The 16,311-nt window shown below is 36.4% G+C and overlaps 1 protein-coding gene across 2 annotated transcripts in view; it reads left to right on the plus strand.

The window, feature by feature from the left end:
* The first annotated feature begins 532 nt into the window (after positions 1–532).
* TOP6B (topoisomerase 6 subunit B) overlaps positions 533–16,311 on the plus strand; it is a 39,086-nt gene continuing 23,307 nt past the window's right edge. Inside the window, exons 1-19 of one of the 2 annotated variants that reach the window (XM_086571945.1) lie at positions 544–805; positions 884–936; positions 1,291–1,388; positions 1,512–1,617; positions 1,790–1,927; positions 2,123–2,174; positions 2,357–2,421; positions 2,712–2,818; positions 2,924–3,026; positions 3,201–3,286; positions 3,385–3,581; positions 3,742–3,857; positions 4,804–4,889; positions 5,064–5,136; positions 5,829–5,920; positions 6,185–6,323; positions 6,422–6,516; positions 7,263–7,434; positions 7,558–7,998. In XM_086571945.1, the coding sequence (XP_086428071.1) occupies positions 712–805; positions 884–936; positions 1,291–1,388; positions 1,512–1,617; positions 1,790–1,927; positions 2,123–2,174; positions 2,357–2,421; positions 2,712–2,818; positions 2,924–3,026; positions 3,201–3,286; positions 3,385–3,581; positions 3,742–3,857; positions 4,804–4,889; positions 5,064–5,136; positions 5,829–5,920; positions 6,185–6,323; positions 6,422–6,516; positions 7,263–7,434; positions 7,558–7,770 (2,085 nt within the window). In that variant the 5' untranslated portion in view covers positions 544–711 and the 3' untranslated portion in view covers positions 7,771–7,998. Of the gene's footprint in view, positions 806–883; positions 937–1,290; positions 1,389–1,511; positions 1,618–1,789; positions 1,928–2,122; positions 2,175–2,356; positions 2,422–2,711; positions 2,819–2,923; positions 3,027–3,200; positions 3,287–3,384; positions 3,582–3,741; positions 3,858–4,803; positions 4,890–5,063; positions 5,137–5,828; positions 5,921–6,184; positions 6,324–6,421; positions 6,517–7,262; positions 7,435–7,557; positions 7,999–16,311 lie in introns of those variants that run through there. The other variant, XM_086571946.1, reaches the window with a different exon arrangement.

The raw sequence follows: 16,311 nt of genomic DNA on the forward strand, positions 1-16,311 counted from the left end.
TTTTCAAACTAACACGAAGATCCATACGATTAGTTATTGTTATTTGGTTATAATGGTCTATTCTCTCTATTGATACAATATGAAGAAATATTGTATATGTACACTACAAGAGATTCGTTTGGATAGCTTCAAAATGTATCAATTGGTCGTATACACAAAGAGATTTAATGAGAGATAAAAGTTTGATTGGTAATGAATATGAATAATTACCAATAGTTGATTTACCACATTTCCATTGTGGTAGTCCCTATTATAAGGATTTCAAGAATGGCCATTTCAAATGTTTATAAACCATATTATGTTTTCAATTGAACATTTATAACTAACTAGCCTACGAAAATTTATTTGATGCGAAAATAACAACATCCACACAATATTTTTTTTCATTCAGTATCCTATAATTCTTCACATATTTTAAAAATAGCCCCATTTAATCATCATCCCTACTTACCACTTCTAACAAATAAGTAAAAGGTTATCAAATCCCTTATTAGTTATTTGACTTATTTCCATGGAAAAGAAAAAAAAAAGTTAAAAGGGGAAAATACGCATTCCACCCTAAAAAATACGAGGGAAAATGAAAAAACAGACACCCGCCAAGTGTCGTCTAACCATTGCGCCTCTATTAATTTCCAGACACTCTCACAAGTCACAACACCAAAAAAAAAAAACCTAACTTATTTTCGATCCTTGAGTTTAACTTTTAAAAAAATGGATACTGCTGGTAGCAGCGAAAGTCCAATTGAACCGAAGAAGAGAAATTCCAAGACACCCAAAAAAGCTAAAGAAAGCGTTCTCAAGCAGAGTTAATTTTATTACTTTATTTGCCTATTTTTTCCTGCATTTAAGTATTCGCCCGTAACTTTTTTTTTTTTTTTTTCAGAGTCACCCGCGGAGTTTTTTGCAGAGAACAAAAACATTGCAGGTTTCGATAATGTGAGTTTTATTACAAGCATTTTTTAGAATATTGTTTTTAGGCCCGAGGATTCTATATTGTAGTGTTGACATTGTTTCAGCTGAATGCCGATTGAAAGGGTTGGCTATTTTTAATAATGTATCAATGTTGCTGCCTTGGTTATCGAAACAAATAAAGAAAAGCAGTGTTCTTTGGTAGTAATGCCGGTAGCTTTGATGTTTCAGACTATGGCGTTTAGTCTGAAAATAACTTCTGTGTGATTAAATATTATAATTATGACCACTCTGCTCCTTTATAGAAGTACATACAGAATGGTTACCTTATAGTTCGTGGTTTGATTACATGGTTTTAAGTTAAAGTATTGTGAATTGCAGCCTGGGAAATCTCTTTACACGACAGTCAGAGAACTTGTTGAAAATTGCCTCGATTCAGCAGAATCAATATCCGAGCTTCCTATAATTGAAGTAACAATGTGAGCAGGGTTTTCTACAACGTCTATGTATAATGTGTACATACTGGATTAGATGCATATGCATATGTTATGGTTATGATGCATGTTCTGATTATGATGAAATGGTGGAATTTTTATTGACAGAGAGGAGATTGGGAAAATCAAGTTTAACTCTATGATTGGTCTTGTTGACCGTGAACGTGTTGATGAGGCACTCTATGACGATTTCGAATCTGTCAAGGCTCGTGAGGTGCGTGTAGTATGCAGTCCTCATTAACTATATTACGTCTTGTTGTTGTTTTTAGTACTGTTAGATAGCTTTATCATCAGGATAAAGTAATTTATATTGTTTGATTACAGAGGTAAACACCTAGTGGATGAAATTTAACTGTTTGTGCCTGTGTTAAACTTTTCCATTGTAGAAACGTCTTGCCAAGGAAACTCGAAATCAAGAAATTCAAGCAAAAAATGCTTCTCTTGGGAAGAAGACCAAAGAGCCTTCAGCTCTAAAAGGAATAAAGGGACGAGGAGAGGCTTCTTTTTTCAGGGTCACCTGTAAGGTCAGTTTTGCTATCCATCCCAGGTTTTTAAACTGTGATGTTTGTGTTTAACTGTTTATGAATGGGAATAGTTATTTTTTACTGATCAATTTTTTCCTATGATTTCCTATAGCTATAAGATGAAGATTGAAAATTAGATTTGTAGTGTTCTGATATGATAATCTTACTTTATGTTATTGTATAATTGTAATGCAGGATAATGGAAAAGGAATGGCGCATGATGACATCCCAAATATGTTTGGACGAGGTCTCCCGTTGGTTCATTCTATTCATCTCCATTTGACATTATTTGGTCCATTGTGCATTTGGATAAGCGTTGTGATCCAGTAATAAGGAAATTGCTTGCATGATAATAAGAGTTGCAAAAGATGTAACGTGTGTACGTTTAGTTTCACAAATTTCTAAGTCTTCTTATGTGTGTTTGTGCAGTTCTCTCTGGCACAAAATATGGCCTGAAACAGACCCGTGGAAAATTTGGACTTGGTGCGAAGATGGTATGTCATGATTTCTTTGACTGTGGTATAATTTTTTCTTGTCAAGGATGTTGATTCAAGTTTGTTAGAGCCAACAATGGTGCTAATTCTTAATTTTAAATTAATTAATACTTGTTTGGGAAACAAATAAAGCTGATACTGGTTTATTTGTTAAATTGGATGCATCTTACAAAATCTGCCACTTTATGCCACCATGTCTTTGACGTCCACAATTGATGTTCACCTAAACTTATTTCCTAGATGCCTTTGGCCTCTTTTATTGTGGTTACTGACTATGAACTATTTTGCAGGCTCTGATTTGGTCTAAAATGAGCACAGGACTTCCTATAGAGATCTCATCATCCATGAAGGGCCAAAAGTATACCACGTTCTGCAGACTGGATATAGATATCCATCGGTATAATTTCAAACGAGATATACATACAGTAGTTTTACCATGCTTAATGAGGGTTTTTCATCATCATAAAAGTAGGTCTAATTATTATCTCTTTTGATCTTTAAGGAACATTCCACATATACATTTACATGAAAAACGAGACAACAAGGAACAGTGGCATGGAGCAGAAATTCAAGTTGTTATTGAGGGGAATTGGACAACTTACCGTGTAAGTGGTACTTACTGGCCAGATCTATGCGCCTATAAAGCTTTTACAGTAGGCCATGGTTGCTTGAAGTTTGATATAAAAGTGCATTAGAATAGCCTTTTGGTCTTGAATAATCGTAGTTTACACTTATCTGTTCAATTGTATTGACCTAACAGATTTTCCATTGTTGTGTAGTCAAAGATATTACATTATATGCGTCAAATGGCTGTAATTACCCCTTATGCACAATTTCTCTTCAGATTTGTTTCAGATGCAGTTGAGTAAGTTTTTTTTCTAAATAGTTTTGGTAACTATTTAAAAAAAAAAAAAAAAAAAATTGTTTGTATTTTTGTTTTCTGATCACTTTCTTTTGCTGCAGCAAAAATGTTACCATACGATTTGCTCGAAGAACAGATGTAATGCCCCCCATTCCTGTTGAGACAAAGTACCATCCTTCTGCTGTGGATTTACTACTCATCAAACGCCTTATTGCAGAAACTTCGAAGCAGAATCTTCTGCAGTTTCTTCAGCATGAGTTTATAAACATAGGCAAATCATATGCACAGCGCTTAATTGGTCAGTGTTTATTTGATAAGTAAATTTGTTATCCAAGAAAAATATATCTACCCTGGGAATTTCTTGTATAGTTGTAATACTTTCATAACTCAAGTATTTGAGCATCTATTCACACCAAGCGACTGTATTATTCACCATAAGCACGGTTTTTCTTATGTAGAGGAAATGGGACCAGATTTTAGTCCGAAAACTGCCGTCAAATCCTTAACGTCTCAGCAAATTGTTCGTATTCAACAGTTATTTCGTCAGGCAAAGTTTGATGATCCTAGTGGTGATGTAAGTTGATTTTTGCTTTCCATTGTTTCCTTGTATTAAACTATACTAGCTTAGTTGGTAGAACCTTTGGGTGATGATTACCAGATGTATAGGTTTGAACCCCGCCACCACGCCACCATTACTGAGTTACTGGTCTCATTTAAAACAGGTTTGCCAATCAAAATAATAAAAATAAAAATAAAAACAAAATAAAAACAAAATAAAAATCTATACTAGTCCATGGGCTTCTCACAAAAAAAATTCTTGAGCAAAGTAAGGTTCATTTGATGTGTCATGGGCCATTGGGCCTTACCAGAAAAAGGCACTAAATGCTGTATAGAAAATGTAATAATTACTACACAGAAAAATAGTTTGATCAAGCAATTGCATGAAAACACCTGTCAATAAAGTCAAAGTTTGTTAGATTTTTAGTAAATACCACAGTTACCCCCCCAGCCCCCCAAATGACAAATTAGTGTTTTTTTTTGGCAAGGGGCAGAAACGTCCTTCAAAGACAAAAAATATGGTGGGAAATCACTGGAGCTCACTGTGATCCTATTACAGTATTACGATATATGCCCATTGTGAAAATTATAGTTTATCTGTGCAGTTGGTTATTGCAACTACAAAGATTATCTGATAAGAGATGGTTGGAATTGCAAATCTTGAATTAACAGTAATTGGACGGCCGGGAGTTTCCGATTTCAAGCAAAACACAACCTAGATGTGTAAGAAACTAAGAATGAATCAGTAATAATAGGCATGACATATGAGTACCAAAGACGGGATGAAGATACACCGAACACTCCAGTGCATGCAGTTTATAAGCCCGGATTTTTTTGGTAAAAGAAGAGGGGTGAGAAAGGCACTCACCAATACAAGAACTCCACACTATATATTCCTACTATATGTTCATGCTGTTATATATATTGCATTGGATTTTTAATATTCACTTTCTTTTTTCCAGTGTCTAAGTCCTGCTGGTGAATACAATCTTCGCCTGGGAATCGTTAAGGAGCTGCATCCTGACATGGTTGCCACTTATTCTGGCAGGTCTGTGTGTAGAATCTCATTTTACAAGATCTAACAGGAACCAAAGTTTATAAAATTCGGGATTATTCGAAAGTTCATTTTTTTGTCTTGTTTTTGAAAACACATAGTTGGTGGTGTTTGTTGATATACATGGTTACTGTACATGAATGTTGTTTTGCTATCTTCTGGATGCAGTGCTCAGGTTTTTGAAGGCCACCCTTTCATTGTGGAAGCTGGTGTTAGCTTGGGAGGAAAAGATGTTAAGCAAGTAAGTACGATCATCCTAATGTGAGTAGTTGATTTTTAAGTGCTACGATTTATATAGAAGTCTTCTTTGCCTTCATTTTGAATGGTTTCTTCAGGTGCTTCCTATTTTATATTGAGACGTGTTCTTCTTTTGGGATTTTCCCTATAGATTACATTGATTTTGTTTTTACCTTTACAATAAAATTGAAGAAGACATCTCTGTTCTTACCTCTGGATCATGATTGCACTACACCTACATAAATAAGTAGCTTGTGATGAGGTCTGCTGTTCCTTATTAAATAGTACATAACATGGTCACACCACTTGCTGTTTTTGTTTCCATGTATTCAGAGTGTGCACCTACCGAAGCGTATAAACTTACCTGCCGATGCACACATTGTTTAATGAAAGTAATTAATCACGTAGTTGTAAAGGATCAAACTGCATTACTTATAAAAGCAGTCTCTGTTTCTTCCCTGAACTAGTATGATAAGCACCAGAACAGTAGTTGCGACGGTGAGAGGGCATAGTTCCAACAAGACTGGAATCATATATATTCTCTTAATGTGGCATCCATTGCTGAATCATATTCACTAGCTTGTGCACTTGGCCAAAATAATAGAGAGAGCAAGGTGTTCTTGTCAATGTTCTGCTCATTTCAGTATTACTGTCAAGACGAAATTTTTGTAACATGATATGCTGTCTAAATTGCAGGGACTAAACATTTTCCGGTTTGCAAATCGAATACCACTTCTTTTTGAGCAAGGGGCTGATGTTGTCACAAGAACTGCCCTAAAGAGGATCAAGTAAGAGAGGAAAGTTAGATTTTACTTTTGTTTTTTGTATATGCCTATTCTAAGATTATTATTATTATTATTATAGTGTGTTTACGATTTTGTAAATAATAATAGCAATAACAATACGAACAATATTGTCATAATGTTTATTATTATTATTATTATTGCTGTTGTTGTTTTATTATCATTATTGTTATTATTGTTAACATTATTATTTATAAGAGAACAAATTTTGAAAGCCTGACCGTGATGAACATTTTATGAGCTTGGCAGTTGGAATAGCTACAAGATAAACCAGACACAAGATAAGATTGGTGTGTTTGTGAGCATTGTAAGCACGAAAATACCCTTCAAGGGGACTGGAAAGGAATATATTGGAGATGATATAAAAGAAATAGCTTCTGCAGTCAAGGCGAGTGTTTCTTAGTAGTTAGTCTAACTGTTTCTCAATGTTGTGAACAAACAAAAAAGAAAAGAAGAGATTTGGCTTACAACATTAATCTCTTTCAGACATCAATTCAGCAGTGCTGTGTTCAGCTAAAATCCAAAATAGTGAAGAAAATTCAGGCGCGTGAGCAACAGGAGAGAAAGCGTAACTTAAGCAAGTAAGTTATACTTCTCAATTTCTCATTGTTTAGTATATCCAGTAAATCATACTACTCATTGTTCTATCTACCTAGACAATGTAATAATGATGTATAAATAGTGCACTACTTTTCTAATTTTGTTATTTGGACGGAGTGTTTCTCGGCAGAGTATTTCTCCCTGAGTAAATCTCTCTGCCTGTGAGCGTTAAGATCTTGTTGGTGGTCTCATACTCGTCAAAACAAGGTGTTAATCAGGTTCAACCAGCATAAATTTCTGCCAATCACTTGGATCTGAGCTTGTTAATTTTGAGAATCACAGAACAGGATTCATGTTAACTGTGAACCCACTATCCCATATTCATCAATGAGAATCTCCTTTTCTTGGAATTCATTGATATCGTATTTTCCGTACTCAAGAAAATTATTATTAGATAATACCGAGTTATGATATAATTTTGTTTGTGATTCCATTGCTGATCTGAATGGATTTCTCTGACCTAACTTCGAGTTGGTGGCCCTTTGAACACCCCACTGTATAGAACTCTTCATGCAACCCAGAATGCGACCACCATCTCTCCCCCCCCTGGTTAGGGACTTGTCCCGTCAAGTAGGTCAGAACCATCTAATAGTGTAGTGGTGTACTGGTGTCATTCTTCCCTTGGTTTAAGTATCATATATGAAGGTGACCGGTGAGCCCATGGCGAACATTTTTGGCGGGCGTACCAACAGTTTGCACACTATTGACGTGTAACTGCTATCTGAAGGTACATACCTGACGTCACGAATGCCATACACGGTATCTTGAGTGATACCGCTCAGCAACATGCAAAGAAGAGACGCTATGTGGGAGAGGAAGCTGAAGTGCTAAAGAAAGTGTCGGCAAAGGTCCTTACTAAAGAAATGCTAAGAGAAGAACTCGCTAAACATGTTGAGCAGGTGACTTATTTTGTCAACTCTTATGTATATCTAATGCAAGAAAGTTCATCTGTCTTTATAGTCTGTAGAAGAGATAGGATAGACATCTGTCTTTACTAAAGTATCGGTTTCTTGAAAATGCAGGTGGATTATGAAATGGCATTGGATTATGCTATGCAGAGTGGAGTAAGTGAGGAACCCAGAGAAGCCATATATATACAGGCACTGGAAGGTGGACATAACTTCACTGATTTACACAGTTCTGTCTGTGTCTTGAGACTCTTCCCGACACGTTTAAGAGTTGATTCATTATTCTTTCTATGGTCTCCACTGTCCAAGATTTCATTGATACTGTAGGTTTAGAAATGTAGCATTACAGTGCCAGTGAGCCATATATTTCCCATTAAGATTTCCTCGTTTTTTCAATTAAGGGAACTTGAGGTTGGGACAATCCAAATTCATTGTTGTATTTCTTATAGAGAGATTTATTGACCTCGAATTCATGTAAACATTCAATTACTTTGTAAACAAAAACATTCAGTATGGTCTATCGAAGAAAAATAAATCAGTATGAATTTCTTGCCATTGCACTATTGCACCTGAACTCTTCTATTTGTGCAGCTACTTTCTGATGCAAGATTTGGTTAAGACTCGCCCATAAAAAACAGGAAGAAAATTTGGAAATCAAACGCGCTTTTCCATCTACTACGACCACACTAACCGTTCGCAAATTAGTGTATCTCGAAGCATCTCAAACACAAAGACGAGATCAATCTAAGTTTTACAATGCTGGAGAAGAAGCATAGTGGCTTCGAAATTTCTTAGAGGATATTCCAAACTAGGCTAAACTTATGCCAGCAGTATGTATTCACTGTGATAGCCAATCTGGTATTGGTAGAGCACAGAGTAGCATGTATAACGGAAAGTCTCGACACATACGTCCTAGACATAACACCGTTAGACAATTGCTCTCAAATGGAGTTATCTCAATCAACTGTGTAAGGTCTAAAGATAACATTGCGGATCTGCTTACAAAAGGTTTAACAAGAGAGCAAGTGAAACGATTATCTAGGGGAATGGACTTGAAGCCTTTGAGATATTCAACCAGAAGTCCTCATAATAGAAAAACCAACCTAGTTGACTGGAGATCACAAAATCTAGGTTCAAAGAGCCAACTGAATTATGTCTGTGACTCAACTAGCACTGGAGAGTAATATTATACTCTAACCTATTCCTATAATAAGAAAGTGCATATATCTGTCACGCGAACCAGGATAAGTTATGCTTTTAATGATTTACTATATCTTGAAAAGTTATGTTATCCAAGTAGAGTATTACGGGATAGTCTTTAAAAGAAATCACCTATGTGAGTGTGAAGTGGGGCCACTTCTATGAGAATGTTAAGACAAATGTGTCTCAAAAGCACTCACCTTTGAAACCAAAAAAGTGTTCAAGGCCAATATGAACACAAATGTGAGAACCAACTGTGTTCGAGAAGGTATTACGTGTAGATGATTGTCTAGGTTTATATAAATAGCTGACAGTTCAAGGACATTAATTGAAGTCTACTGATCGTCTAATTAAATCCGATCATTTTTCACTAAGGCAAGTTCAAGGCCTCCCCATGCAACTTGACCTGATGTGGTAACTTTTCATTTGAAATAGAACAAATATCTGATGTTTATAATAGAAGAAGCCAAATCATCATTCATGTGGGGAATTGTTAGAAAAATGGATATGCAATTGAAAGTTTATAGTGTAGTGAACACATGGAACTTGGATTTGCACAAATCCATTGAGAAATGAATGAGTAATTTGTCTCCCAAGTTACCCCACTTGAGATGAAATGGGTTTCACTTGAAACAGTACGTAAAGAGAGAGAAAGAACCTTTGGAAAGAGGCAACGGTTCAAAATGTTGTTTTATGCCGAAAAGATGTGTTCTTTCGAAAAGTCACTATGGTGTTTCGAAAAGACATTGTGTTACTTCGAACAGTTGTTTCGAAAAGTCACTATGTTGTTACGAAAAGACACTGTAAGTGTTGGTTCGAACGATTCTTGTTGGTTCGAAAAGACAATTATGCGTGTTGGTCCGAATGATTCTTGTGTTGTTTGAAAAGACACTATATGTGTTGGTTCGAAAAGGCACTGTGTTGTTTCGAAAAGACAAGGTACATGTTGGTTCGAAAAGACACTTTGGTTCAAAACGTCACTGTGTTGTTTCAAAAAGGCACCACTCTCATATAAATATCGGACGTTTTTGCATGAAGAAAGATTTCGGAAAAACCTCTCTTCTCCTCTTTGTTCTTAGTCAAAACACAATGTTGAGTTCGCTGATTCTTTGGAATTGAAGTGTTGCTTTCCAAAAAAGGAAAAATCCATTCTATCTTGGGATTGGGAGACAGTTTCCCATCCAACCTTGAAGCACCGTGAGGGGGAAAATCTGTCTTAAGGACATAGTAAATCTTCACTAGACTCGGATTGAAGTTTTCGTATTTGGTACATAAAAGATAAAGTTTTGCACTATTGTGGTAATTGGTAAAGTGTAAGTATAATTGGGTTGTGGCTCTTAACAATCAATTTGGATATTTGAACTTCCCAATCAAAGAATTTCTGACATGCTTATTTATGATATTGAGTTGAAGTGAACTAGGAATCTTTATATAAGATAAGGGTTGTGGTGGTTAGTGAGCACTTGTATATGCTTGATTGATGTGTAGGTAGAAATAGAGCATAATTGTGTGAATGTTGTGGTGCTGATTTTTGGTTTTTGGAGGAAGTAATATGCATATATACTTAGTGAATGACATTTCAAAGAACTCAAGAAAGAATGGACCGTAGTGGCTGGAAATATGGCCTGCAGTGACTGAAATAAAAGCCTAGAAGTGGCCTCGGGCCTAGAGAGGCCTCGGGCGGTCAGGCAAAGACCTTGCAAATGGCCTATGAAGCAGTTTAGGACTTCAAATTTTATGAAGTATGAAGCTTGGGTATTTTGTACCATTCTAGAACTATTGTTTGGAACCATAGGAACTTTAGAAGCTAGTTTCTTAGTTAGTAATCAACGCACAAATTTATTAGCGGGATATGAATTGGATTTGGATATGAGTAAGGCTTCCAGATGCACCTCCATACCCTTGAGATATGAGTTGGATTAGGAGGCGTTACACTTTTCCAACCTATTTTTTTCTTTGGCATGGTGAAAGTATCCAACAGATCGACTAACAGAGTATAGGAGACACATTGGTTTGATTTGCATGCTCAATAAACGCGGACAAACATCATAGTTTCATCTTATTTTAAAACCAAAGTGTATATAGAAACACAGTACATATTGCGTTACAATACAACGAGTGACACAATCTTATTTTATTGTCCACAATCTTATTGTATTGCGCTACAATATAACGGAATGTTGGCATAGAGCTGCCGCTGCATATCAGCTATAGTGTGTAGTAGGCCTAATTTTTTTTCATATCCTACTACGCACTGATATGCAGCCGCAGCTACATACCAACATTCCGTTGTATTGTAGCGCAATAAAATAAGATTGTGGGCAATAAAATAAGATTGTGTCACTCGTTGTATTGTAGGCCTAATGCGTTTACTAGCGGTGCGATTATTTAGCAATTACGAAAGAAACAGACGCATCTATGACTCGGAAATCTATAGCGACAAGTTCCACCAAATGCTCCCTCAACTGATTTGCATGCGCATTAGCCACGGACACACATCATAGATCATAGATCATAGATTCATAGCTTCATCTTATTAGCACCAAAGTGTAGTACAAACAAAAGTCCATGTAATAGATGGGTCACTGTGGAGTGACACAAACTTATTTTATTGCGATACAGTACGTACGATTGTACGAAAGTGGCATATAGTTTATGCTGGCTGCACCACAGCAGCTTACTAACGGTCCGATGATTTAACATGGTTTGGTACAGAAGCATGCAAAGCTCTTACATGTTCCACGAAGGGCTGCCTCAGACGCAATGCATTGATTGTTACAAGCGAGAGAGTTGAAACAGGGTCCAGACCACGTCCCGCTTGGCCTTTCACATTCAGCCGCTTCCACCATAGTTGGTGTCTCTGCATCACAAACAAGTAACAATTTGATACATGCACACTTCAAGCTAGTTAACACATACCAGTTGATAAAAATAAAAAAATAAAAAAATGTAGTAGTACTTTTATCACATGTACCAACTACAAAGTATAGTAGACAGTCCTACTTGTTTTGGTATATTCATCTTTTCTTTCTTACAACTGCGTGTGTTCTCACGCAAAATTTGGCCACAAGTACGAAGAAGAATAGAGGGATGAAACGTTCTAAATATAATCTAAAATCTATTTTTTTCCGAAAGTCAGGAGATGTGGCAACAGGGCACAGTATATCACAGGGAACAAAAGAACCACGTATACCGTATTACTAAACTTTTCCAATGTATCAAGGCCGGTAAGTAAGCATATATATATATTATTTGTTACTTGTTAGTGAGATTAAACAATTGTAGATTGGTGTTGTGTACGTGCAATGGAAGCAGGTTGCAAACTAGCTTGCATGTCCTAGCTAGAAACTTGGGAATACGTACTCACCAAAAGGGTTGGACAGGACAAGAAATATTACAAAGAGAAGAGCAGAGAGTGAAAAAGCTTGTAAGAGACTTGGCCATTTTTGTGTGCAGTGTATTTTCTAGCTAGTTTCTGTATGAGCAAGAGATTGTGATAACCTATTTATAGCAAGAGATGATCCAAATGATCGATTGGTCATATATTCTAGTGAGTTCGTCTACCCGGATATTCTCATAGAGACGACACCGATCCAACGGTTCGAAAATCAAAAACATATTCACATTTTCTCTCTTTCTTTTTATTTTTGATTTTCGAACCCTTAGATTTCGGATCCAACCATATTAGCACACTCGTTCTTATGAGGATATCCTCGGATAGCCCAGGCTTATTCTAGCAGGTTGCAATCTTGGGTGACCTTACATAGTACAAGTATCAACATCATAATCATATCATGTATGTGCGTGGCCTTACATAGTTACATCATGCATGTGTGTGGCCTTTGATTTTTGTGCCGTGTTTTTTCTAGCTAGTTTCTGTATTATTGAGCTGATGATATATATAAATTAAAGGCCATGGTTAACCCCTATCTATAGCGGCCAGGGGCGGACCCATTTTTAGTGCTCTTATTTGTTAAAGTTGTACGGATTATATTCTTGTTTTTCTTGTTTTCAGCTTGTTGGCCCGAATGTAATGTTTTTATTTTTGAATGAATATAATCAGGCAATTATCGAAAATAAAATAGTAGCCGAAGGGGGCGGACTCATAATTGCCACTCAAGAGAATTACTACAACTAATATACACCACAAATATCTAGAATTGCTTTTCAAGGAGGGCTGCTATAGCTAATATACACTATAAATAAATTTTTTGGGAAAAATTATATACACTATTATAATTAGTATTTATTTTTTGACGGAAAAAAAATTAGATGTGCTATACCACACCCCCACCGCCGCTTAGATCCGCCCCTGTATGGCAGGAACTAGATGATCAATTGGTCTTCTGGTACTTATCGATCGAATAGCTGGATTAATCTTGGACTTTGATTTTCGGAACGTATACCATACATTCATAACGATGTAAATATCTAGTGCATGCGCTGCCGTCATTCATGAATACGATCCGCATATTCGATGTTTCGATGGTTCGATGGTCATATTTTCTAATGTCAGCTAGTGTCAAAACCTTATACGCACTTTAATATAGATTTTCATCATGTGGTGCCGCACGTTCGTTTCTTTTCAATGGAATTGGAGTTGCCATCAGGACAATGAGTTTGTCTTTAGACGGTTTGTGTGGTCCAAATATTGTACATACCGATATTTGTCATTATTTTATTAATTTCTAATATAATATCGGCTAAAGAGCGATATATTCATATAAATTTCAGGTACAAAGGAAAAGAGACAAGAATGGATACATGTTTTTTTTTTTGCAGGCAAAATGTGAATATATTAATATTAATATAAAGTTACATAGAGAGGATTCCACCATAAGTAACAAAAGGAGATCTTTCTACTCTCTAGGGGATCTAAAGTATAACTGATCCGATTTTCCAATTAAGCAGCAAAGGTAATAGGATATTCATTTCTTATGTGGTGGAGGTTTTCGTGCCCTTGTGGATGGCGGAGAGTAGTCCTGCAGCATCCATTGAGGTTTGGATTTTTTTTTTTGGGTATCGTCTGCCATGGTTCATCACCATCCTCCGATATATCCTCATCATCGGCAAAGTCTGCCCAATTGACCGCTCTCGAAATAAAGTTGGTTTCGTTCAATACATTGGAGAATGAAGACTCTGCTCTTGTTGTCGATGAGGAAAATGAATCTAGCACTCTCCTGGCCTGAGCTCCAACATCCTCTTCATTCCTAATAGCCACTGGGGAAACAAATGTTTCACCGACTGTAGATACATTCAGGATCTGTAAACCCACCGTCTCTTCGTCAGGTTGGAAGTTAGACACTGGGTTCAGTGTAGAGCCATTTGAGTCTCGAGAGATTGGGATCCCCTCTACTGGATAGTTTGTCGGTGTTGTTTGAGTCACTTTCTGCACCATATCCTCATCCAATAAAGCCACTGTTTCAGTCGCTGCTGGACTCACATGTACAGCTAGACTCACAGGCGCTGCTGACTTCCCATGCCCTGGTGGGCTCACATCCAATGGATGCAAAAGCTATTTGATGAAGCCATGTGGAACAACTATAAAAATTGGATGCAAAAGAGAGAGGACCAGATTCATTTCTCGCACTTTATTTTTCTATTTCTCAAATGTAAACCAGAGAAAGAAATGAGAGAACATTGTAAAACAGCATTAATGAATAAAAAACTTTAGTGATCTTTATCTTTCTCTTCTTGTATTTCACATTGGCGTCGTCCGTTCTTTAAGAAACACATTCAAGTTTTCTTGGTTGAGCGAAACTGATGAAGAGGAGATTGATTTGTCAATTGAGTTTTTTCTTATTTTCCACCATTAATGCTTCATGAAAAAGCTTCAAACATGAAGTTCAAAGAGAGAAACGAAAACAGAGAAGAAGTGATGAAGATGTGCTCGACCTTCGAAACAACCGAACTATCGAGATAAGTTTCTTGAACTCATTTTGTTATAAGTTTCTTGAACTCATTCTTTAATTCGTTATTGATTTTAATTAGCTTATCTTGTGATGATGATTCTTGGATGAGAAAATGGGTATTGAAAAATCCGATTGGTTATATGATTATTGGTGGTGAAGAGGGGTATATGATTGTGATTATAGTAGCTAAACTCCATGTGTCGTTGGTGCTGGGTGCATGATGTTTGTGGTTGTCATTTGATTGACATTAAATTTTGAGGAGTCTTTGCGTGCTAGGAGTTCTAAAAGAAAAGAACTAATAACAGACCAATTTCGATACCGAGGGTCGAGTTATACAACCCAAGTTCGATACAGATACCGAGTCAAGTAGCAATAAAAATTTCGATACCGAGGTCGAGTGCGACAACAGAAACCAACCAACCAAACTCAACAGAACACAATTATCCGATACCAACAGCACAACTTCGATACCCAACCCGACTTCAATACCGATACTAATATTTGGATACATGGATATTCCGATACTTGGTATCGAAATTGATCACTTGGAGGTACAATAGATCATTTGGGCTGACATTTCATTGCCGAATTAGAGATAATCACTTGGGGGGTTGATATGTCGATATCCGATATAAACAAACCATTTGGAGCCAATGGTAGAGAAATTCGTGGAGCCTAATATCATTTACATGGAGTGACTCTCAAGGACAAAAATGTCGAAAAAGTAACTCTCAAGGACACCTTTTTATTTTTGTAACTCACAAGGACCGGGTAGATGAAAGTTCAAGTATACCCTTGACGCGAAATAAAAAACGGATCGGGTAGATGAAATGTCAAGTATACCCCTAATCTTGAAATAATTAATCCAATGCATCGAAACGACACGGTGTATTTAGTATGAACATTGAATGTTCATACATGAACATTCTTTGGGTATGAATATTGATTGGGTATGAACATTCAATGTACGTTCATAGTCCTTTGGGTATAAACATTAGATGTTCATAGTCCTTGGGTATGAACATTCAATGTTCACAGTCCTTGGGTATGAATATTGATTGGGTATGAACATTCAATGTTCATAGTCCTTTGGGTATGAACATTCGATGTTCACAGTCCTTGGGTATGAACATTGATTGGGTATGGACATTTAATGTTCATAGTCCTTTGGTATGAACATTCGATGTTCATAGTCCTTGGTCCTTTGGTATGAACATTGAATGTTCATAGTCTCTTTTGGGTATGAACATTCGATGTTCATAGTCCTTGGTCCTTTGGGTATGAACATTAAATGTTCATAGTCTTTGAGTATGAACATTGATTGGGTATGAACATTGAATGTTCATAGTCCTTTGGGTATGAACATTCAATGTTCATACATCAATATATTGTATAAGGTACATTCACCTATTTGGATATGAACAATCATTGTTCATACACCAGTAGAAAGTATGAACACTCATTGTTCATACACCAGTAGAAAGTATGAACACTCATTGTTCATAGTAAAATGACATAAAGGATAAAATTGGAAATATTTATTTTAAATTCGGGCCATTTGTCCTTGAGGGTTATTTTCACGAAAGGGTATAACTGACATTTAAAAAAAGTAAAATGGCCGGGCCAACTTATTTTGTCCTTGAGGGTTACTAAATTTGAAATCGTGGGTTCGTGAGTTACTAATTGTTAGAACTTGTCCTTGTGAGTTACTCACCAAAAACCGTGTCCTCTAGACTTCATTTTCTCCAAAATTGGG

The sequence above is a fragment of the Coptis chinensis genome, chromosome 7, assembly GCF_015680905.1.
Source record: "Coptis chinensis isolate HL-2020 chromosome 7, ASM1568090v1, whole genome shotgun sequence".
NCBI lineage: Eukaryota > Viridiplantae > Streptophyta > Magnoliopsida > Ranunculales > Ranunculaceae > Coptis > Coptis chinensis.